The sequence below is a fragment of the Pungitius pungitius genome, chromosome 16 (genome assembly GCF_949316345.1).
Source record: "Pungitius pungitius chromosome 16, fPunPun2.1, whole genome shotgun sequence".
NCBI lineage: Eukaryota > Metazoa > Chordata > Actinopteri > Perciformes > Gasterosteidae > Pungitius > Pungitius pungitius.
Genome location: NC_084915.1, coordinates 7,922,237 through 7,945,701, shown reverse-complemented (window position 1 = coordinate 7,945,701; position 23,465 = coordinate 7,922,237). Strand labels below are relative to the sequence as shown.

The 23,465-nt window shown below is 43.0% G+C and overlaps 2 protein-coding genes across 10 annotated transcripts; both read left to right on the top strand.

Moving 5' to 3' along the window:
- The first annotated feature begins 671 nt into the window (after nt 1-671).
- aifm1 (apoptosis inducing factor mitochondrion associated 1) lies at nt 672-13,416 on the top strand. 9 transcript variants are annotated; one of them, XM_037467203.2, is made up of 21 exons: nt 672-990; nt 2,101-2,231; nt 2,325-2,445; nt 3,406-3,501; nt 5,089-5,139; nt 5,812-5,874; nt 5,962-6,021; nt 6,109-6,177; nt 6,534-6,652; nt 6,747-6,877; nt 7,963-8,053; nt 8,194-8,278; nt 8,357-8,433; nt 8,873-8,981; nt 9,071-9,178; nt 9,439-9,527; nt 9,606-9,746; nt 10,247-10,389; nt 12,497-12,621; nt 12,713-12,903; nt 12,993-13,416. In XM_037467203.2, exons 1-21 carry the CDS (start codon nt 903-905, stop codon nt 13,062-13,064), a joined length of 2,160 nt encoding a protein of 719 aa, XP_037323100.2. In that variant the 5' UTR covers nt 672-902; the 3' UTR covers nt 13,065-13,416. The 9 variants fall into 9 exon arrangements, with proteins under 9 accessions (XP_037323100.2, XP_037323099.2, XP_037323098.2 ...); XM_037467202.2 differs by having other exon boundaries at nt 673-990; nt 3,403-3,501; nt 5,815-5,874; XM_037467201.2 differs by having other exon boundaries at nt 673-990; nt 3,403-3,501.
- A 150-nt stretch (nt 13,417-13,566) lies between these two features.
- On the top strand, nt 13,567-21,792 carry glra4b (glycine receptor, alpha 4b). Its single transcript, XM_037467210.2, has 10 exons — nt 13,567-14,878; nt 15,502-15,629; nt 16,386-16,453; nt 17,687-17,910; nt 18,739-18,821; nt 18,908-19,045; nt 19,145-19,359; nt 19,774-19,932; nt 20,397-20,492; nt 20,597-21,792. Exons 1-10 carry the CDS (start codon nt 14,820-14,822, stop codon nt 20,861-20,863), a joined length of 1,437 nt encoding a protein of 478 aa, XP_037323107.2. The 5' UTR covers nt 13,567-14,819; the 3' UTR covers nt 20,864-21,792.
- The last annotated feature ends 1,673 nt before the right edge of the window (nt 21,793-23,465 follow it).

Here is a 23,465-nt window from a genome sequence, read left to right as displayed (position 1 = left end):
ACAATCAGAGGGCGAGACAATGGTTAGTTTTATTTATAGTATCATCTGAAAAATGTCATATTTGTCAATTTGGACTCAGTGAAAAACAAATCAACATTTTTAATCCAATTTAAACCCATTCACATTAACATTAACATACATATACAAACCATTACCATGCATTTGCCCTACACCTACACAAATTCATCTTTGTATAAAAACCATTTTATTCAATTATCTCAGGCATTTTGAATGAAATATATTTAAGGTAAACCCTTATTGCGTTGCCATGTGTTTTACACAAATTATGTATTTACCGTATTCTTTCTCTCTTCTCCAAAACATACGGCACCATAAAACGTGCTGTATGTAAAATGCACGGTAGAGGGCAGCAGTAGTACGTTGTGGCCGTTTTTAATCTGTAAAAATTCGAGAAGAAGAATTGGACTCGCGACACTAACCAAAGACCCTTCAATAAAAGATGTGTCATATCTGAGACTCATCGTAACAGCCTTTAATACAGAGTTTGACGTTTTTTAAACATACAAGGTAACTAACTAGCTGTTGAAAATAGTATCAGTATCATAATATGAGACATAATAACACAAAAATAACAGCTAAAACATGTTACGGTCCACACCGTCACTCATATCATCGGCGACGCCATCTTTCCTCCAGTGCTGTTATGCTACTTGGTTTTCTGGGGAGTGACTAATCATACACGCCCAAAGAGTCTCTACGATTACCCATGACCCTCTAGAAACGTATGACCTGTCTCCCGTGTCTGGCCTTGGCTCGTAACGCGGTGCTGCTGTTTGTCAGTGACTGCCGCCTTTAGGACTTAGGACTCAACGTTAAGCTACTTTTCGTGACGGACCGGTCGGCTAGTGAACTGGGAGCCGTTGCAGCGGAGCTGAGCCACAATGCTGAAATGTAGAACAGTGTGGAGAAAGCTTGCACCACTAGCTAGAACCTCCTCAACTGTGTGCCGGCAGAATGCGAGGAGAGCAGGTGAGTTAAGTAACTTCACGGTACGCCGAGTGACTCCCTTGCTAGCTTGCCTCAATAGACTCATTGCTTGTAGCGTAATGTCGCACGATGTCTGCAATTTGTTAAATTACACTACGCACCTTTTTAATGGCCCAGTCTCGATATTTTGACCTTCGAATGGCTCTATCAAAGCTAACGTTAACTGAGCAAATCAGCAAATGGCAACTATCAGAAGTCGATGGCATTTAACACGTCCACGTTTAACACGTTCGCAGTGACCCTGAGAGTAACGTAAACGCTAGATGCACAGCATGAGCAAGTCTGTCCCTCTGCAGTGTCCCTTTCCATCGGTTCAATGCACAACACCGAATTAAGGAAGAGGAGGGGAGGTAGGACAGACATGTAGTTCACGAGAGACGTGGATCGCAGTCAGGATTCACCTCTCACAGCTCAACTAAGTTCTTAAATCAAGCCAATTTACAAGCACCAAGATTCATGAGCAAACGACATGTGACATTCATCACATCCAGTTTGTAAAGTGTTTGGAGAGCTTGCAACCGGGGCTTCACATTAACATGTTTGCTCACCAGCTACTGTGGCTTTTCCACATTTACTTGAAGAATTCGATTTACAATCCATTCAAATATAAATGACCATTGTACACCCAAATCATGACTACATCAAATGTATATGCACAGTCAACAAATCTTCAGCTTTCATTTTGTATTGAAACGTCTGCAACTGCATGCAACTGGTGTGAAGCTCTGCTGACTGAGGAGCAGGGACCTCAACTTAACGCTTTGTTGTCTTCGTCCGTTTAGTCACAAGGCTTTGGACATGGCCAATGGAGGTGTCACGGTGCCTTATTGTTTCCACTGTGAAATTGGTTTCACTGCCGTCCTACTACGTCCTACAATGAGTGCAATACATTGTTTTCATGGCTGGATCATAAACCAGTCGTTCTCGACTGGACCTCCACTTTTTGTTGAACAGTTTTTTCTATTTGTTTTGTCTTTGTCTCATCCAGCCGAAACACTAAACATGAGACAGTCCGTTACACTACAATAAAAACCATGTGTTTGACTGAATCAAATGCCAACGTGACTCATGAAACGTCCTTTTTTTCCACAGGGTTAAACAATGGCAGACTACCAGCATGTGTACCTGCAGGTCACATGTCCACAGCGCCTGCAGGGGGAGGTAGAGAAAACCAGCTGTACGTTCTTCTGGTCGGAGCAACCTGCGTTGGCGGTGCAATATATGTGAGTTTTTTTGGTCAGAACATACAGGGCACGTATTGGAAAGTCACAAGTAAAGTAAAGTACTAATGGCTGAAAACTGTTCTGTTGTCACAGGCATACCAAACTGTCAAGGGAGACAGCCAAAGATATCAGGACCGCATTGATGAAATTTCATCCAGACCACTAAAATCATTCACAGAAGAACCAGCCACACCCATCCAGTCAGAGCCTCCTGGTGAGCAGGTTAATCGACTGATTTTAGTGATAATGAAACTTTAACAAACTAACCTTACAATATTTCTACCAGAACCACAGCATCTAACACGTTTGAACTCGTGATCCATTCAGAGTTTTGCTTTTGTGATTAGTATTTAGTATTGTTTTACCTGAGGAAGCCACTGAGGCAGAGCGGGATCGATTCACATCAGATTGTACTAGATATTCATAGATCAAACTCCAACTATGTTAATAAGTTAATAGGTAAGAACACTTTACCATAATATATTCACCGCAATGAAGAAGCCAGTTGTTATATCATTCTTAAAGCCTTTGTGCATCATTCAAGAACAATCCATATGAACAGATTCACCTATTTCCTTGTTCCAGACCTGTTGTATAAGTGTGTGTGTATATGTGTAATTAGTCACTTAATCATTTCAATAATGCATTGTATATTCCATTAACTTTAAGGCTTTTTTTAAGTGAAATAGTTTAGCTGCACTGTTATTTTCCCCCCATTCCTTAATTACGCTGCTGACTCTGTTCAAATGATAGACTTTCCTTTATGGATCTCTGCCAACGGGACTTCAGCATAGGATATACAGGGCATGGTATCAATGTGTGTCTGCTGATAATCTACACACTTCAGTGACGCTGGGTGTGACGCATTCGTTTTCGCAGAATCTATTGTGACGCAACAGTACAAGCCCACCACACAAGAGAGTATGAGAATGGAAAGATACGACTATAGAAATGGTGTTTCGTCAGGTCAAATGCCTGCAGTTTACTGTGACAATCTATTGATCGAAAGGGATTTTTAAGAAAATCATAGTTATTTGCAAGAGTAGGTTTGGGATTGTCAGACAGTTCAGCTGCTTCTTCACTGCAATGTAAAAACAAAATGAATTAGAATCCGTGGTGGACTGGTTTGAATCACTTTCTTCTAATCCGGTTCTCTTTACTATCGATAAAGCAGCCGTCCCTGAAGCAGCACCGTCACCAGAAGAGCCAAGTCCTCCGGCCCCCGGTGCTGAAGTACTGGCCCCCATTAAAACAGCTGATCCTGCCCCAGGTTCTGTGTATACCTTTGTTTACCCCTACATATATGCATGCATGCTTAACATGTGGCTCCTGTATAAACAGTGTGTTTGAACCAAAAAGTGATACATTTCATCATCTGGAATTATGTGCACTACTAATACTAGTACCTGACAGAGTGGACTTAGTGTAAGAAAGTAGGCTACAACATATACTGGGATCAGATTTTGTTATGTATGTGTGATTGAAGACCAAATAATAACTCGAGTAAAATATTTGGACTAAAGTTTAAGAAGTGCATCATCTTTTCCCTCTTGAATGTTTTGGCATTTCTCCACTATTGTGTGGTAAAATCATTTTTAGAGCATCGAGGGGTCAGCACCCTCAGACATTGAACTCCTAGAATTATATAGGAATAGAAATTGGTAGAAGCTTAGCCAACACGTTACACAGCGAATCCAAATTGAAATGGTAAAGATGCACTTTTATGGTGACAGCATCGTTTATCCAGGGGACCCTCTGTAAACTCAACTTGTATATGACTTTTCCCTCTTGTTGCATGCGTTTATTTTTCATGCACCTTGGATTTGGTGTCGCATGCGTCATGTTAAATGTGGCCAGAGGGCTTTCTTTTTCTCTGCTGTACCACGTACGGTTTCAGTTTAACGTTCCCCTCCTAATACACAACATGCTTCTCTTGTAGTGGGACACAGGCGTTGGAGTTGTCAGTATTTTCTACAAATATCTTGGTTCCCGTTGTGCTTGTAATATTTGGGATGTAACATGGTTTGACATTTTCCTTCGTCAAACTTTGTGAAGGTTTATCCTTGCGTAGCACTCACAATGTTCTTTGTCTACTAATATGATATCATTCTTCATAACTGGAAGCTGCCCTTTGGAGTAAATTATATTTATTACCTCAGAACTGTGCTGTGTCTAAAATACAAAAACCCTTTGAGGCTGTTTTTTTACAAGTCTTCCAAACAGAAAGATCCAAATTTAACTTGAGTGTGGTAAGACAGGCTTGAGTAAAAATTAATTTACAACCCTCTATTTACAACAGCCCCTGAATGGCAAACACAGTACGTACGTCTCTGCAAAAATGACACACACTTTGGGCAACTTCCACAAGTTCTTTTGTTTTTAGTTTTGCCTGCGGAAAGTTCCCCGAGTAAAGCAGGAATCAATGCATGGATCCTGATCGTCCTCCATTCCCATAATCCCTTAAAGAATTCAATCCACACCTATAGTGTGGATTGACTCCACAGCAGATGAGCCAGTGGTAGAAGCTAGTTGAGGAGGGTAAGATTTGAGAAGAAAGGATCCTCTGATCTAATTAATTCACTTATTCACATAAATACATTAAGGAGACGTTTACTCCTTTACTTTTTTATCTGAGCCTGTGTCTCTTCGATACATACTTTAGTAAAGTACCTGCAGTGTTCATCAGAGGTTTAATATTGCCACTATACTACCAAACCCCTCCACCCCCCCCCTCAGAGCTTCCCCCTGCAGTTGCTAAGTCCTCTGTCCGACTGGTACAGGGAGACTGTGTTGTACATGTACCACGTCGCAGGGTTTGTTTGGTCCTCACGTGTCAATGCCAATGTTGTACTAACAGAACCTCCAGCAGCAGAGCCGGCTGAACCTCAACCGGACGTTGTGGCAGAGGGTAAGACCCCAGTCCAGCCTCGGCTGAAGAGGGGCAGCGGGCAGACACGGATACCTCATTTCAAATACCTTTTCTCCTCTTTATACTTTTAGCATGTTTAACCATAACCCCTTTCCTCCTGATCGGTTCATGTCTTTTTCACAGTTAATCTCACTCCACCCACCTCCATTCTGAGCTGTTAACATTTCTTGTTTAGTGGTACAGAGTCATTGGAGATGTCCTTATAATATCCAGGCTCATGTGATATAGAATGGAAGTCTTCTGGTCTGACGTTTTCCTGTGAATGTGTCATTCTTTGCCCCGGGGCAGTACTCAAACTTGAACTATAATGTGACATTTTTGTTCATAGCTGGAAGCTGCCCTTCAATTTGGATTTTATTTATTGTCTACAAACGTCCTAACCTAAGATAGTAAAAGTCTTTCCGGCAGAGTTAACCGGAAAGGTCTCTGGTGCTTTAACATCAGTGTTCACCTCTTCAATGGTTTACAGTATAACATCTTTGTAGAATTAAATCCCAAATTGGGCAGCTTCCAGGTGTTATGTTTAGTTTGCATGCTCTGCAGAATGTTCCCAGGGTAAAGCCGAGGAAATGCATGGATCCTGATGCTCTTCCCTTTTGATAATCTTTCAAATAATTTTACATTAACCCTCCCTGTGGGTTGCCTTGACAGCAGATGAGCCAGTCATAGACGCATCCCCAGAGGAGGCAGCAGAACCACCTGTAGTTGAGCCGGGTAAGATTTAAGAGGAAAGGATATTTGTTACTCGTTCAGTTGTAGGGCACATCCAAGGTTAACTTAACTTTGCCACTATACGACCAGAACCATCGCCCTCCTCTGAGCCGACCACGGCTGAGCTCACAGAGCCTCTTGCAGAGAGCGGTAAGCACATGTGCATGGCGATGTACATTCACAGCATCCAAGGGGTTAACGCGTCGTAACGGCTTAATGCTCCGGTGTTACTAACAGAACCTCCAGCAGCAGAAAGCGCCGCCGCGGAGCCCACCGAACCTCAACTGGAAGTTGTGGCAGAGAGTGGTAAGACCATAGTCCGGCTGCAGAGGGGCAGCGGGCAGACACTGATACCTTTTCCCATTTAGCTCATCTTGATTTCACCTTTTTTCCCTTTTACTGGTTTTAACATTATTTTTACTCATTGCAGCTTTCCTTTTGCCTTTTATGTGTTTTCCCACATGGTTTGGTGTCGTTTAACGATAATGGTTAATGTCACTCACATGAATTTCTTTTTTTAATTTTCTCTTTTCAGGTGTGTTTGTGTAAGATCATGCACTGACTTTGTCTCTTTCTTCCTGCTTTTGCTTTTTGCACTCTCTTTGTCTCTCTTTTACTCCCTCTCCCTCTGGCTTGCTTTGGCTCTCTCGTGCGCGCTGCAGGAGATGAATCCCCCGCCTCTCACAAGGTCTCCTCACACACGCCCTACCTCCTCATCGGTGGAGGCACCGCCTCTTTCGCTGCTGCCCGGTCCATTCGAGCCAGGGACCCCGGTGCCAGGGTCAGCTTTCTTCTTGGCGTATCTGTCTTTGTCAGTAACATTTGTGAGATGTCGCCATGTGCTGTATATGACTTTTTAAAATTGTTCTCACCAGGTATTGATAGTGACCGATGAGCAAGTCCCGCCATACATGAGGCCCCCACTTTCTAAGGAACTGTGGTTCTCAGATGATCCCAGTGTGACAGAAACTCTGCGTTTCAAACAGTGGAACGGAAAGGAAAGAAGGTGTGTTCAGTACAGTCTATGTCCAAATGTTATTGCATGTTCGGTCAGTATCAAGTTCCCTTCCTAGGATAGATCTCAACAGTTGTCTCTCTGCCAGAATAAGTGGTTATTGAGTTAAACAGTTGCCCCGTGACTAGGGCTGTCCGGTTCGGCCAAAAATTCAAACATTCATTCAACGGCAGGACGGGCTGGTCAGTTTCAACCTGAACAGGTTGAAACTGACCAGCCAGCGGTGAACAGCAAGTCTTAAGTTCCCCCATGTTCAGCTTCTCATCGCCGCTGTACCAAGGTACATTTATAACGAATCCCACAATCGTAATCGCACACCCTCGTTCGTACTCCAACGCATGCTTTCTGCTGAGGTGATGGAGTAAATTGTTAGTTTTGCCATCAGAGGTAATAACAGCGGCTCAACAAACTTTGCAATAAATTGCTTTCTAACTCGCGTTGTATTTTTCAAAACCAGAAACCCTCCAAACAGCACACAGCTCCTACACAAGTTGTGTAGTGGTGTTTTATCCCATTGAAGAGCGTTAGTTGTGGGTTATTAATTGTTGTATAAAGTTATAACCACGACTCCATCTCAATACACGTGAGACAAATAGCTCCGACCACTGCGCCCTCAGTAGTGAGCGGTGATCAATGTATTTATCTGCCTCCCGAAGAGCGACAACAGTAATTCTGGCTTCTGAGCGGTATGACTGTTTGTGAAAAATCCATACCATATGGAAAATTGAAACCGGGTGATGCAGTACACGACCCAGCCCTACCTGTGACATCTCTTGAGTTTATTTGACTGTTTAAATTATAATTTCTGTTGGTTGCACTTTTTTCTATACAGGCGAACCTCACGTCTCATTTGAACCATAATCACTTCAGTTTCACAGTATTCACAAGAAACCACTGTTGTGTAACCAGACTTTCACAATTTTCTGTGCTGCGATTGATTTATGTTCTTAAAGGAAAGATCTGTGAAGTGTTTTTGCAACCTAGTATTATAATAATACCTTCAACAGGCTGCTTTTCTGCCTGATTGTTGGTAAACAATATGTTTAAAGATTTTCATTATTTTGTTTATTTGTCAGTATCTACTTCCAGCCACCATCATTCTACATAAATGCAGAGGAATTGCAAAGTGCAGAAAATGGTGGAGTGGCAGTTCTCACTGGCAAAAAGGTTGGTTTCTATTTGTTTTTCTTTAAGAGACACTGAATGTGCTGATGTCCTGTCCAATAAACAATAGTAGTATTGATAGTATTCATTTACCAGAAGAGGTTAATTTCATTGGCTGATAATGATGATTTAACCCATTTCAGGTGGTTCACATGGATGTGAGAGGAAACAAAATAAAACTCGACGATGACACTGAGATTTCATATGACAAGTGTTTGATTGCTACAGGTAAGCGTCATTCAAATGAAAGCTTTACCACGTGCGGTTCAAACTTGGTGGAAGCTGATTTTCAGTGTTTACTTTGAGGTGGTGTGCCGAGAAATCTTCAGGTCATTGAAAGAGCAGGAGAGGAGGTGATGAAGAGGACGACGTTGTTCCGCAAGGTCAGTGTTGGGCCACAAGAGGGCGCCAGCCTTTCTTCACTTTCTAGCTGATGAAACAATGCCCTAAAAAAGTTACATATTTTGACTGTAGGAATGAGAGTGGATTTATTTTTCTGGGATTCTGTAGATGACAATATGGCGGGGTTAAACAAAAACAAACATTCCACCACTCTGGAGTAAGTTAGTATTAAATAGCGTTTGTCTCAAAAACAATGTAAAGTTTAGCTTTTATGCTGAAGTCATGAAAACAATATGAAATGCAGATATTTTACCCAGTAGCTCCAAAGGTAATACGTGTGTGCAATGTTTATATTTCCTGGTCCCCTGTTTTATTTTACTGCCATTATAATCCCTTCATTGTTGCACTGACAAGTTGCCACGCATGTGTTGCATCTCTACGAAAAACAATGTCCAATTTCATATTAATTCTCTTCCACAGGTCGAGGACTTCAAATCATTGGATAAGGTCTCCAGAAACGTCAAGTCCATCACGATCATTGGTGGCGGCTTCTTGGGCAGCGAGCTGGCCTGTGCCCTCGGCAGGAGATGTAAGACCGGACAAGATGGAGAAAAATGCTTGGAGAGACGTAATGTGTTCCCCTGTTGTACCACTCGCCCTCTTTCTCCTCTATTCCAGCAACTGAGAGTGACCTTGAGGTGATACAGATGTACCCTGAGAAGGGCAACATGGGAAAAGTGTTGCCTGAGTACTTAAGCAACTGGACAACAGAAAAAGTCAAGAAAGGTTAATGACCATTTTGATCCCTACAGACCTTTTTTTTTATCTCCTCTTTTCTCTTTATTACGTACTTTCACAATAAGTGCCAGCCACATGATCGTCATGGATGTTAAACAGTTTAGCCACTTTATTCAGATATGCATGTGTCTCTCCATCATTGATCATCTACAAACAATAAAACAATGACTAATTTTATTAATTATTCAAACATTTCAAATCCTTACTAGGAAGTTTCACACATTCCTTACGATCCTTTTGTCTTCTAGAGGGTGTGAAAATCATCTCCGAAGCTTTGGTCAAATCTGTGGTCAGCAAAGATGATAAATTAGAAATCCAACTGAAGGACGGTCGATTGGTAGGTTCAGATTTATTTTTTTCATTGTAATTCAGGAAATGACAACAGTTACTTATTATCTTGTGCGTCACCTTGCAGGTGAAAACTGACCACATCGTTGCAGCTGTTGGCCTAGAGCCCAATGTTGACCTTGCTAAGTCAGCAGGTCTGGAGGTGGACTCTGACTTTGGGGGCTTTCGAGTCAATGCAGAGCTGCAAGCTAGATCCAATATCTGGGTGGTAAGTCAATGTTTATAAAGTAGTGGAGGTGTTCCGATAAGAAGAGTCAACAGGGTTTCTGTTTTTTTTTTTTTAAAGTTAAAGAACCTATAAACTATATATTTATAGTGTGAAGATTGTTACTAGCTGTGTCAGCAATTGTGTGCCAATTTTTAATGCACCATATGTCTTCTGTGCTGAGGCAAAAGGAAGCTATTTTTCATTGAGTCAATGGTTGTTGGCGAAATGACTCTCGTTCTTTGAATTAGACAAACATTGTAAACATGGCAACACCCTCTTAAGCCCCAAAGCCACCAAAGTGGTATAATGTTGACTGCTCTAGAGCCACATAAATGCATGCATTTCACTTCTTTCAGCCATATCTTTCATTATAGTGCCCCCTTATGTAAAGATGTGTCACGGCGCCTCTGTAGACGTGTAACGCAACCGTAATAAAGCCTAAAGTACTTTGTCATTTTAATCCATCCCACGTATCCTCCATCCCTTCCGTCTGGTGTCAGGCAGGAGATGCTGCGTGTTTCTATGACATCAGACTGGGCCGCAGGCGAGTGGAGCACCACGACCACGCCGTTGTGAGTGGGCGACTGGCAGGAGAGAACATGACCGGAGCCAACAAACCCTACTGGCATCAGTCCATGTTCTGGTGGGTACCGGGGGGGGGGGGGGGGGGTACTTCCTGTTTCCTGCTCAGGACGCTGACCCGTTGTTCCATCTTAAATGACAGCTGTAGCTGCAAGTCGTTAAACCAGCTTGAAATTACATTACATGTAATTTAACTGACTTACATTGCATTATAACCCATGCGTTACATTTTGCCTGGGGAGCAATTGGGGGTTGGGTGTCTTGCTCAGGGACACTTCAAAACGGCACATGGGGCAGCCGGGGTTCAAACCACCAACCTTGCGGTTCTCAGCACACCACACTACTCCATGCACCACCATCGCAAGAGAAACACTTGTTCATTGTATAGGTCCACATGCATTGACTACATGAATATACTGTAAGTGGACACATTTGATAACCCTTTTTAAAGAAAATATCCTGCCAGTTATTTGGGGCTTTGCTAAAGATTGAACTAGCGGGCAGCATGCGCCCCACATTACACAGATGAACGCCGTGTCTGCTTGTTTTTAGCAGCTGGTGAAATATGGCACACTGCTGTCAACATGGGTACGTTGCAGTCCAAAAAAACCCAAACTGTTGTGACTCAGACGCTAGCAGATGTTGTCAGATGATCTGTCGCTGTTCCCACGAATGCCTGCAGCATCGGGCTGTGATGCTCCTCAGCACATCACATCATAATTATGTGGCACTGGTCAGTTAGTTTGTTTCCTATTTAAAGGGTAGCTTCTGCGTCCTGTTTGTTTTTTCCGTTTTTCCGTTTGATAACTGGCTGCTTTATAATCATATTGGGCATTCATTCATTTTGAGAAGAAAGGAATACTTTATTAATCCCTGTGGAGAAATGATTATCTGCATTTAACCCATCCCACACAGTGGGAGCAGTCGCGGTTTGGTGTCTTGTGAGAGACATTTTGACAGAACATGAAGCAGCACGGGTTCGAACCACCAAAACTGCGGTTACCAGCGCACCATCTCTTCTCCACGCGACGCTGTCACCCTGAATAAATTAAAATTGATTTAATTTAAATTTACGTGAACTAAAAGTCCATGTTCTATTTCATTTTCTTTGACCTTTGGTTTCTTCATAACTGGCTGAGCCAGGAGAATCCTGTGAGCTTGATTGTGTGCACCGTTGTGTTTCTCCTGGTTGGCCTGTTAGGGCCACAGAGTGAACACTGCCGAGCGCCTCGCCGCGTCTCTGGGAAACAACCGTGTGTTTTGGCTGTCAGACAACAGCTAATGGAAAGACACGCACACACAAAGCCGACTGACTCTCAATTTTATGGCTGAATATTCAGCAGATGTTGACATGATGTCGATGCAATGTGAGACATTTCTGAGTCCTGACACCAAACAAACCCTTTTAGGGGCTGGGTGGTAAAAAACGCTTTGCTCTTCTGTCCTTTCCATCGACTCGTCAGACACTTACAATGCAATCATTTAGTGAAAATAAATTGATGGTGACATTTTGAAGTTTCCCAGTCAAACCCCATAGTGCAGAAGCTCTCTGGGCAAAATTGGCACAGCATGTAGTTTTGTTGAGGTTATTTCACTGCGACCTCATGTCAGCTTGCATCAGGTGGGTGGGGGGGGGAGGGGTCAACCAACGAGTGCCCTCTCAGCATCGCTTGGTTTGTGTTCATGAGTGTGCGTTCTAGAATAGGAGCTGTGTACCGTTTTGAGGGTAAAGAAGAAGTTGTTCATATGGGAGGATAAACTTCAGCAAACTATTTCCAACAGAACGTAGCAGAATTGGCGGTTTGTCCAGCTGCAGAGTCGACCTGTATCGCCTCAATATCTGAACCCATCTGCACAGATTTAGGCTCAGGGGGGGCACAGACAAACATTTTGGGTGTTCTGGGGTCTCATCTCCATATGAATGCATATAAATAAACAATAAAAGCTAAATGGTCTCCTGCTGATAGTTGATGGGTTCTTGGATTGTTTTTTTGGCCAATGCATTCCACCTCTTTTAACTGCGCCAACGTGATGAGGTGTTTATTAGCTTATTCTTTTCATTTTTTCAATAGAACCTGTAAAGAGCACAAAACTAAATAATTTAAAATGTCTTGCTTGGCATCCAATGACTCCGTCGGCGTGCTGTCCTACCCGTTGGTGTTCCACAGGAGCGACCTGGGTCCGGATGTGGGCTACGAGGCCATCGGGATCGTCGACAGCAGCCTGCCGACGGTCGGCGTGTTCGCCAAAGCCACAGCCAAGGATACGCCCAAAGCTGCAACGGAGGAGTCCGGTATTCATGACGTCATCTTGTTCCTACGAAGCAGGCACATTTGAGGACCAAACCCTGGCTGTAGTCTCACCTGGTAGGTTTTGATTCACAGGAACTGGGATCCGGTCAGAAAGTGAAACCGAGCACACCGCCTCCAGCCCGGTGGCCTCTTCAACGCCATCTCCCACCGGCGTGCAGCACAAAGACGAGTACGGAAAGGGAGTCATCTTCTACCTGAGGGACAAGGTGGTGGTGGGCATCATCCTGTGGAACGTGTTCAACAGGATGCCCATCGCAAGGAAGGTATGAGACTGCGCGAGAAGAATGGTTAGTTTTTGGGGATTTAGAAAACGTTGATTTTGGTTAATGTGACTTGTTTTGTTGTTTTGTAGATTATCAAGGACGGAGAGGAACATGCAGATCTGAACGAAGTGGCTAAACTCTTCAACATCCATGACGATTAGGAGTCTGGTGGCAGGCACTGAGTGAGGGGGAGCTTCATGTGGAGACTGAACTTTGGTTGAGTCTTTAAGACAACTGATCATACAAAGAAAACAGGAGGATTCATGTAAATGTCTGAGATATTTTCATATTTGGATTACGTATCTGCTGCACCTGTTTGTTTTTGTTTTTTTTCTGTTTAGGAAAAAATGGTCTGATTTTTGCTCACGTTTTAGAAAATCATGCTCGGGATGTGATTGTCGTTCTGCTTTTCCACACCAGGCAAAAAAATGCTCAGCATGGATTTTTGTTTTCCTCTGTTGATCAGTGCAGCTCGTCGAGAGAAGCTGCAATAAAGGCTATTTTTAAATTGGAGGGATCCAATTAGTTTCATTTGGCTCCCAGATATTATCACTGTTGATGATGACATATTTGTTGAACTGCATTCTGAGCTGTGATGGTTGTTAAAGTCCGTGGGGTTAAGCACATCTGTCCTGAAGCATTTTAACGGTTGAGTACTGCTTGGCAGACGTACTTTGGCCGCTGGACCTTTTTTTTTTTTTTTTCTTCAAATTGTGTAACGTATGTTACAGGTCTAAGCTCAGCTAAAAGCATTGGATACAAGCTGGGCTTGTATAAAGGGCATCTGGCAAGTACATTGTACAAGTACGATGTAATTAAGCAAAGTCAATGTGCACTCTAACAAGAAACCACATTAAAATGGAGCTTGGCCTACTTAATCCTGTCCGGAGGTAAAAATGTTCAAGCATGCAGAAACAATGGGCTTCTTTTTCTGCTGGAGGCTTCTTGTTATTAGGATTGCGTTCATGGTCTGTATTCTCACACATTTCTTATCCTATTTGACACTGTGGGCTCCAGAGCCAAGTGTGGAGTGGCCTTTCGAGTGAGGCGAAACACGTGCAGCCATAACGTCCCATCGCTTTTCTTTGACATCAATTTTGCATGAGTAGATGGCTGAACTGCCTCCCCCTCTGTATGGAGGAATAAACACGAGTTTCCACATTCATATTTGATTTTGCTTGGCGATTTGGAAATGAAATAATTAGACCAGAAACGATGGACTGCTCGGCTATAGATAAATAACCTCTGGATGCGTACTGACACTTGGAGAAACACGTTACACTGAGTTAATTGGACAGTTCTGCCCTCGTGCTAGCTTCCTTTCGGAACGCAACAACATTTCCTTCTGCTTCCTTCCCTTGTCTCCAGTCTTTTAGGATGCTCAGAATTTTGGGCAATTCAGTTTGGATTTAAACGGACTCCTAAATATCAGACGTTTGCTCCATTGGACATGATGTACTGGCGGAACTGGTTCGCAACGATTTATCACCATAATATAAAAACAGGCCAAGGTGGAAGGTATCGGTCTTGTTTTTCTTTTAAAATAAACATTTTTTGAATGAATAGTTTTGTTTGCAGCAGAAATAGCTGCTAATCCGAAACCTCGGGGGGAAAGCCGCGTGGGCCGCTCTTCTTTGGAAAGGGTCGTGTCTCTTTAAATATGCTCCCAGGAATACTTTGAACATGCATATGGCTATAAAAAAGAGATGAAGCTTCAAGTCGTCCACACAAACAGGCATTTTGAATTATACAGCAGCAGCTTCCTGTATTTTACACTTGCAGAGGGAGGGAAGCTCAGCTGAGTCCAGACGACGGATGGAGGAGCAACAACAAGTTTCCAGCATCTCGGCTTTAATTTGATTTTTTTTTTCACTTCTTCCCTCCGGTGTTGCATCTATTGTTTCTCCTAAGTAAGAATGCTATTTTACATTGCGTGTATGCTGTGGACGTCTTCTGTCATATTTCTGCAGTGCAGGTAAGAGACTATTTTAAGTTGTACTTTCTGCTGTTTGGCCATTTTGATACATTATAAATGCATGACTGTTTTGAAATTATTTTCAAGGTTAGAAATACACGAGAATGTATTACGACATTCCCGGTCGTTATTTGACCAAAGCTCACATCAACATTTTTGTTCCCTTGGTATTGTACGCATTGAATATGATTTAACTTTAAATTGAATGGCAACAATTAACTGACATTTTGGGTTAACGTAAGATGCGGGATTGACAGAATGGAAAAAACAAGCTCGATTTTGAGGTTTTCAAATGTCTGTAGACTCATGTTAACTGCTTACATGGTAAATACTTCTCATCTGAAGTACACTGAGTATTTCACATTTTAAAATGACAAAATGCACGTCTCGTAAAACCGCTTTTCAGCTGAAATGATAGTTGGGACAAACAGCTTAAAGAAATGCTTTCCTGAAGAATTGGTGGTATTTAGATGTTAAATTAAGAAAATAGCATCTCCAGTGAAGACTAAGATCATGATTGTTGTTGGTGGTCTGTACCACCTTGATGCAATGCACTTATTGCAAGTAGCTTTGGGTAAAAGCATCAGCTTAATGGGAATGTGGCTTGTCCCTTGTTGTGGCAGGTCTGTGATCTGTAAGGAGATGAAGCTCCCCAGCCGGGCAGCCAAGCCCCCCTCTCCATCCGACTTCCTGGACAAACTGATGGGACGCACATCTGGCTACGACGCTCGCATCCGACCCAACTTCAAAGGTAACGTGCGCTGCGGTGTGCAGAGGGAGGAGCTCCTCGGGAGGGGCAGGTGGGAGTGGGGGTGGGGGGGAGGGGGGGGAGGAGTGCAATTTGCATAGCGATTTGGGCAGTGAAGAAGCACAAATCCCTCACAGATGGGTCAGAAGGAAGAGGTTCCCGCAGGCCAACAGGTTTTCACGCAGGAGCCTTTTTGTTGTTGTTGTTGTTGTGCGTTGCTGCTGTTGTTATGCTGACCTGTAGCCGTAGACCTCTCTTTCATATTTGTCAGAAAACAAGCACTTACCCCACAGGCCCACCTCAGTCCAACCTTGATCCGAGCAAAGCCAGCAGACTCTCCGACGTTCTCCTGCCTCGGCCTCTCCGGCGTCGTGTTTCATATATTTTTCATTCTTGCTCCACATCTTTGTCAGTTCATACAAGGTAAATCACGGTGCCTTATCTATAAATACAGTAATGTAACTGAAGAAGAATTAATAAATGATCGCCTCTCAGGAAACAAGTGCCTGAAATATTTAAAGTTCCGGTGGTCGACAGACGGACTATCGCAGCGAGAACGTGCCGGAAATGTCACCGCGATTTCAAGGAGATCTCTGATGAGTCTATTCATCAGGACAGAGCATGGCACGTTATGAAGAGAACAAGCACACGTCATTTTGTTCTGCTGTTTTGTGACCCCCCCCCCCCCCTCCCAGAACATCGGTGGTATTTAAGAATCCAGTGTGACTATAATATGTGCCGACAATCTGCCTCTAACAGGTCCTCCAGTCAATGTCACCTGTAACATCTTCATCAACAGCTTCGGGTCCATCACTGAAACTACTATGGTAAGGATGTTCATACAGCAGATTAACAAGTGAACATCTGTCGTGTGTGAAAGGTTTTGACTCAAATTACAGTGTGAGGAAAATGAAATGAGTATCTAATCTAAAAGTGTTGCATGTTGACTGGTTTTAAACAATGTGGTTATAGTTGAACTGAGCTGTTCTTTCACAGAACTGCTTGCAGCATCAGTGATCACCGCACTGTGGCAGTGGCAAGGTTTTAAAATAGTACCTTGTGACGACTTGAATACTTTTTGAGGCATTAGTTTTAGGTGTCTTTAGTATTCAGTTTCCTAATGATATTATTGTTGTTTTGTCACAGTTATCATGTGGTATTATTTCTTTTTACAGAAGTTGAGTATATAACTAAATCATTTTGAGCTGCCAATATGGAATGGTGCAGCTTGAAAAGATATAGTTTGTAATTTAAACTACTTTACATACTGCTGGCTGGGTAGCGTTATCGATTGTATTATTACAACATTTTTACACCACATATACTCAACAATATCAACAATAATATAACAATAGGGCTTTCGCTCGACTTTCAGTCGGCTTAGGCCCTAATTATGCAGGGTAACTAATAACTAAAGCCTTCCAATACATACAGTGATTAAGAAACTAAAGTAAAAGAAAGCAGTTTTATCGGATGCACTGGAGCGCTTGATGCTTCTCCTTCTGTTTGGAAGCACTACTAATGATCCCCAGGCAAACTGTTGTTAGATTATGACTAATTGATGACCATTTTGTAAATTTATTACATAATGTCATCATTTTATCATCCCTCTGTCTCAGTCGAATAATGGATTTCCTTTATTTATGCGGTCTCTGATAAGTGTTAAGGGATGGACATGTTTTTTTTTAGACAGACTCTTTTTCTAAATTACCTCTGGGGCGAGCGATCAAATATTAAATGATGAAATTATAATCATCGTTATCTGTCACACTGGTTTTTCTTTTTTTCTGCTCCTTGCCTGCTGAGATATGCCGCAGTTTCATTTGTGAAAGATCACATCTTTACCAACACAATCATATTGTGTAATTGGTGAAGATGTTTTCCTAATATACAAATGTTTCATCTACTTACTTATGGTTGGTTAATTTGCAGAGCGCTGAGCCCTCAGGGACACCGTACTTCTAAAATCTCATGATTCCTACTGTGGCACAACTGCTACCTGTGGCCGTATATTTTGTTTAAGCCATTCATAACAATTCCAAATGAACTCCAAACTTCAGGACTACCGGCTCAATGTGTTCCTGAGGCAGCAGTGGAATGACCCTCGACTGGCATATAAAGAGTATCCGGATGACTCTCTGGACCTGGACCCGTCCATGCTGGACTCCATCTGGAAACCGGACCTGTTCTTCGCAAATGAAAAGGGAGCAAACTTTCACGAGGTCACAACAGACAACAAACTGCTTCGCATATTCCAAAATGGAAATGTCCTCTACAGCATCAGGTGATTTCCTCTTTTTAAATTACTGGGTTTCTTTCTGAATGAAGCACCAAAATGTACCTCTGTCAGACATTGCAAATCCACTTCCACGGTTTGTCCATTGAACATGAACGTCCAGTTCTATTAGTTGTAGTGTTAACCTCTAAGTATGGACTCTTGCAACGTGTTTGTTTCACTCCAGTTCAGTTCAGTTGCCCTTGTATTGTACAACACCCAATGGAAATAATAACTGCAGGCTATGCAGAATAAGGTCAGAAATGTGGCACTAAAGCTGCAGTGAATTGTAGCGTAATGGTTTAGAATATAAGAAAGATGAGGCAAAGCCCTATTAGCAAATATGTATATAATGAACTAATCGGTTGCTTCTCCTGTCATGAAACCTCACAAGTAACCCTGAATCCAGTGTAACTAATAACTAACTATTCCAGTTATTTAATAACTAGCTCGCCACTGTATTTCTCATTTCTGTGGGATTCTCCACTTTGTTCTTTCTGGAATAAAAAGGAGCAAACTAGCAAAAAAAAAAAAAAAAAAAAAAGCAGTGTCAGTCAGCGACAGATGTGAGTGATGCAGGGATGGCATCCTGTATTTGTGAGCATCTCGCTGGTTACTGAAATACCATTGGATCTTCCCATGAGTCTTTAGTGAGAGGTAGAGTCGCTTGATGTGACCCCTGATGTAGGGTCACATGAGTGAGTGTGCAGGACGGGGTTTAGTACCGGCGGGCTGGCCGGGTCTCCACTCATGAGTTGGTGTTGGAGGGCTTCATTTTATTTACATTCAATACCTCATTCCAGCAGCATTATGGTGTTGCGGTCACTTTTTTTCCAGGCTGACACTCACCCTTTCCTGTCCGATGGATCTGAAAAACTTCCCCATGGACAGCCAGAAGTGTACGATGCAGCTCGAAAGCTGTGAGTGAATCTTTGAAGGCATGTTTGAAAACCCCAGATTCTGTTATGATTCCTTACAGTACGCCTCCTCCGTGTCTTTCCTCTAGTTGGCTACACCATGAATGATCTCATTTTTGAATGGCTGGATGTGGGAGCGGTGCAGGTGGCTGATGATCTGACGCTTCCTCAGTTCGTGCTGAAAGAGGAGAAAGGCCTTGGCTACTGCACCAAGCACTACAACACAGGTGCATTACGCCCTGCCAAGCCACAGCTTTGATAGATGTACGGTCAATAAACTTCTAATAAGACGGTCAGTTTGCACCTGTATCTCATCCTGTGGTTAGGTAAATTCACCTGCATTGAGGTCAAATTCTACCTGGAGCGTCAAATGGGCTACTACCTGATCCAGATGTACATACCGAGCCTGCTCACCGTCATCCTGTCCTGGGTGTCGTTCTGGATCAACATGGATGCGGCTCCGGCCCGAGTGGGACTGGGGATCACCACGGTGCTCACCATGACGACACAGAGCTCCGGCTCCAGGGCCTCCCTGCCCAAGGTAGTTCCCGCTCTGTGACACCTGACAGCAACACATACAAGTCTTTGCATTAAATCATTCTGGGTTGTTTCCTTGATTTGATAGCCCTTCCTAGAACATTTTCCACCAGTCACCACTGACCATGACTACTTCCTGATGTACTAAAATATTTAGGACATACTATATCATATTTTCTAAAACGCTGTCTTCACCTACTATACTTTGAGTAACATTTATATGACATTCTATACGATGATTGCTTGTAAAATGTATTTGCTAGTATTTTTAGGACATAGAGTGCTACAGGGTGCTTTCATTGAATTGAGTAAAGTAGAATGTGACTGTGATATGCTTCTCAACACGGAGTTGGTGATTCCATGTCTCTCATGTCACGGCCTAACGTTGAGTGAGTGGTTTCCTTGATTTGTGTGGCAGGTGTCCTACGTGAAAGCCATAGACATCTGGATGGCCGTGTGTCTCCTCTTCGTGTTTGCGGCACTGCTGGAGTATGCCGCCGTTAATTTTGTCTCCCGGCAGCACAAGGAGTTCTTCAGACTGAGGAAGAAGCTCAAAGAGCAACAGCGGCAGAGAACTGTGAGTGCATCCAACCCACTCAGCTCCCCGAGGCTGCTGTCACCTGCTATTCCCCGAGCCCGGCCATGCACCAGAACCACAACTCTGCTGCTTTTTGCACCCCAGCCGGGAAAGGCGCACAGCGGTGACCTGTAACAAATTCAAGCCATCGTCTAATTCAACTATTGTCAACGTCTCGCTTGCCCACATGTGGGGAGGAGAATGAGGGAGAAAAAGCGAACCGAACCAGCTTTGAATATAAAGTATTTCTTAAATAAAGCGTAGTGACAGTAGATTTTTTTAATAGCTTAAATAAAAAAAACTGCTTTAATCCTTTATAGCTATTTATTCATTCATCAGAAATGATGATGGTGATGGCTTGCGGATAAAGATTTGAAACCCACACACATTCCACACAAGTTTTGCCAGTGTTTCGGTGCAGTCGGCCTGACGGTTAAATTTGGGTGTTGTGTTTTCCTCACCAGCAGGCGGTTGCCGACACTAAGGCGAAAGGAAAAAACATGCCAGGAAACAACGCTCCTCATGGCAACGTAGCGCATCAGTGCACTGCGTGTGCCCGGGTACGTACGGTCTGTCGCCCCGTGCTGCCTGACACCTCGTCACTGCAGGCGGTGGGATTCTCTTTGAGAGCAGATGGTCATTCTGTGCTGTACTTTCCTTCCAGGAGGAGGAGCTGGTGCAGCAGGGTTTACTCTTCCAGAGTTTTGCACTGGCAGCCGAAATTGCACCGGAGATGGATGCAACACCGGTCTTTGCCGATTTACCTCCTGGTTTAGGCTACTATGACATTCGCAGGCGCTTTGTGGATCGGGCCAAAAGGATTGATACCATTGCCCGAGCGGTTTTCCCCATGAGTTTCCTCATGTTTAATGTCCTCTACTGGCTTACCTACAAAGTTCTACGACACGAAGACCTTCTAGCCAAGCTGTGACCGTACGACTGAGGACTTTAAAGACACTGGATACCTTTTTAATTGTTCCTTCTTCATTGAAACATTTAAAGGCTGAGAGTACTCGGCTGTGCTATGAGAGAGGCGCTGTGACTGCATGTCCGGTGCCATTGGGGCATTCCATGACATGGAAGAGTCCATCTGTTTCTTTAAATTTTTTAATACTTCCAAAGAAATACACTTCTTCTCAGTAAGGATGCGTCATGCACCTCACCTCATTGTACAGGACGTGTGCCGTCCGGATCCGCTCGCACTTTTTTGTATGTGCAGTTTCTGTAGTTTCAATCCTCACCACACCTAAAACTTTACATTTTTTTTTATTTTACCGAAGCATTATTGTTTTTAAACGATGCTTCGTAGAGAGCATTGGCTCAATCAGGATTTACACCTTGCAACAGTAGGAACATCCTCTTTCTCTCTGATTCTTAACAGTCAAAAACATTTTTTTTGTTTATCAGGTGGCTGCATAAATCAGAGCTTGAATGCAATTTAATTTTTTCACTTAACAATTCATATTGTTATATATTTCATATCTATAATGAATACTGAAAAAAAATGTTTTCAAATTTTTAGATGTTTCAATTTTATATTTACTACCTCAAGTAAGTCACCATAGATATTTAGATGTGATTATTGTTCTAATATATGTAATGTAATGACATGGAACACACGCTGAAGGTACTACACATTTCAACTAAATTTATCTAAAATATCTGTTGACATCTTTTAGTTTCAAACCGCGGTAACATTAGAACACTCTGGGGACTGCACCATGGGTGTGAAATTGATGTTTAACGAGTCCCAACTAAGTTATCTACAATATGTTGTCTCTGTATCTTTTTTATTTCCTAATTTACAAACAAGTGTGTATGCAAAATTAAAATTAAGTAATACTGTAATTTGAAATAAAGAATGCTGTCATTGTTTATTGTATATATGTAATAACAGCATGGGGTTTACAGCAAAGGATTATCAGCCTTATCTGGGTTCAACCCTCAAGGGACATGGTGGCTCTTCCTAAATCCTTTTTTAGTTTTGGGTAACTGACATAAAAAACATAATGGGATATTGCCCCAGAGACGGATTGGTACATCTTGGAGGATCAACCATGCTATTCATCCTTCCTGCATTGGTAAAGGCACAAGTGAGTTGAATTTGAATGTAACAGAGAATTGGAGGGTGGATGCACTGAAAAGGGTAAACAAATCTACACCCTGTGCCAGACTGTCAGTTTAAGGTTGTCCACAGGATGCCCTGAAGTAGACAAACATGTGATTGTCTTGAAAAATGCCCTCAGAGGCTGTAATAAGTTTCATGTCAGTGTGACCACTGAATGAAACACATCTGCTCATCTTTACTGACTCATCCGGCCTTCTCTCCCGTCAAAAAGGTGGAACCCTATAGGCTACGTAGCATGGCTAATAAGTGCTAAAAGGCTAAAGCAAAGCAATTAACGTCAAATTCAATTCATCATTCAAAAGATTCTTCATCATTCTTGACAATCCCATCATAACCAAGTGAACGCGCCTTGTGTTCCTGCATAACCCCCAGGGTACACTTCTCTGAAACAACCAGTGGGGACAATGCCCCCACTACTACCTCCGCGGTAGTGCGCTCAAGACTTGGCGGGTGGGATTTGAACCCACTGGCGGTGCGCACAGAGGCTTTTGGCACCCTGCACCTACCCCTACACTACCAGTCCTGGTCCCATTTTGGAAGCTTTGATTCTCCTATTTAACCTTGAGCATGTGAGTTAAACCTCAAAAGTCTTTATAAATGCTATTCCCACATCTGGGCTTGAACCCACAACATTCAAATGCAGTGCAGGGGATTATGTCAGCAGCTCTTCCACTGTGCTACTTCACCACACACTAACCAACCCTTTGTTTGTTGTATTTAACCTTGAGATTGCTACTCAAACCTGAAGTAAAGCCAAAGGCTCAAACCCAAGACTGGGCTTGAACCCACAACCTTCAAGTTCAGTGCAGGCTTGTGGCAGCAGCTCTTCCACTGTGCTACTTCACCACACACTAACCAACCCTTTGTTTGTTGTATTTAACCTTGAGATTGCTACTCAAACCTGAAGTAAAGCCAAAGGCTCAAACCCAAGACTGGGCTTGAACCCACAACCTTCAAGTTCAGTGCAGGCTTGTGGCAGCAGCTCTTCCACTGTGCTACTTCACCACACACTAACCAACCCTTTGTTTGTTGTATTTAACCTTGAGATTGCTACTCAAACCTGAAGTAAAGCCAAAGGCTCAAACCCAAGACTGGGCTTGAACCCACAACCTTCAAGTTCAGTGCAGGCTTGTGGCAGCAGCTCTTCCACTGTGCTACTTCACCACACACTAACCAACCCTTTGTTTGTTGTATTTAACCTTGAGATTGCTACTCAAACCTGAAGTAAAGCCAAAGGCTCAAACCCAAGACTGGGCTTGAACCCACAACCTACAGGGTAAGGACAGTAGCTCCTCTGCTCTTGTGCTGCACTACCTCACCATGCACAAATTCAATTATTGTTTCTCGTATTTAACCTTGAGACTGCTACTCAAACCTCAAAACTCTTTCAAAGCAGAAGTGATGC

What these genes read in the sequence shown, in the direction of transcription:
- glra4b (XM_037467210.2), top strand. Translation starts at nt 14,820, where the DNA reads ATGCTATTTTACATTGCGTGTATGCTGTGGACGTCTTCTGTCATATTT. An exon ending in CATCCGACCCAACTTCAAAG is followed by an intron (nt 15,630 to 16,385) that starts GTAACGTGCGCT and finishes TGCCTCTAACAG; the next exon opens with GTCCTCCAGTCAATGTCACC. An exon ending in CCAGGGCCTCCCTGCCCAAG is followed by an intron (nt 19,360 to 19,773) that starts GTAGTTCCCGCT and finishes TTTGTGTGGCAG; the next exon opens with GTGTCCTACGTGAAAGCCAT.
- aifm1 (XM_037467201.2), top strand. Translation starts at nt 903, where the DNA reads ATGCTGAAATGTAGAACAGTGTGGAGAAAGCTTGCACCACTAGCTAGA. An exon ending in CCAGGGACCCCGGTGCCAGG is followed by an intron (nt 6,653 to 6,746) that starts GTCAGCTTTCTT and finishes TGTTCTCACCAG; the next exon opens with GTATTGATAGTGACCGATGA. An exon ending in CAAGTGTTTGATTGCTACAG is followed by an intron (nt 8,279 to 8,356) that starts GTAAGCGTCATT and finishes GTTTACTTTGAG; the next exon opens with GTGGTGTGCCGAGAAATCTT.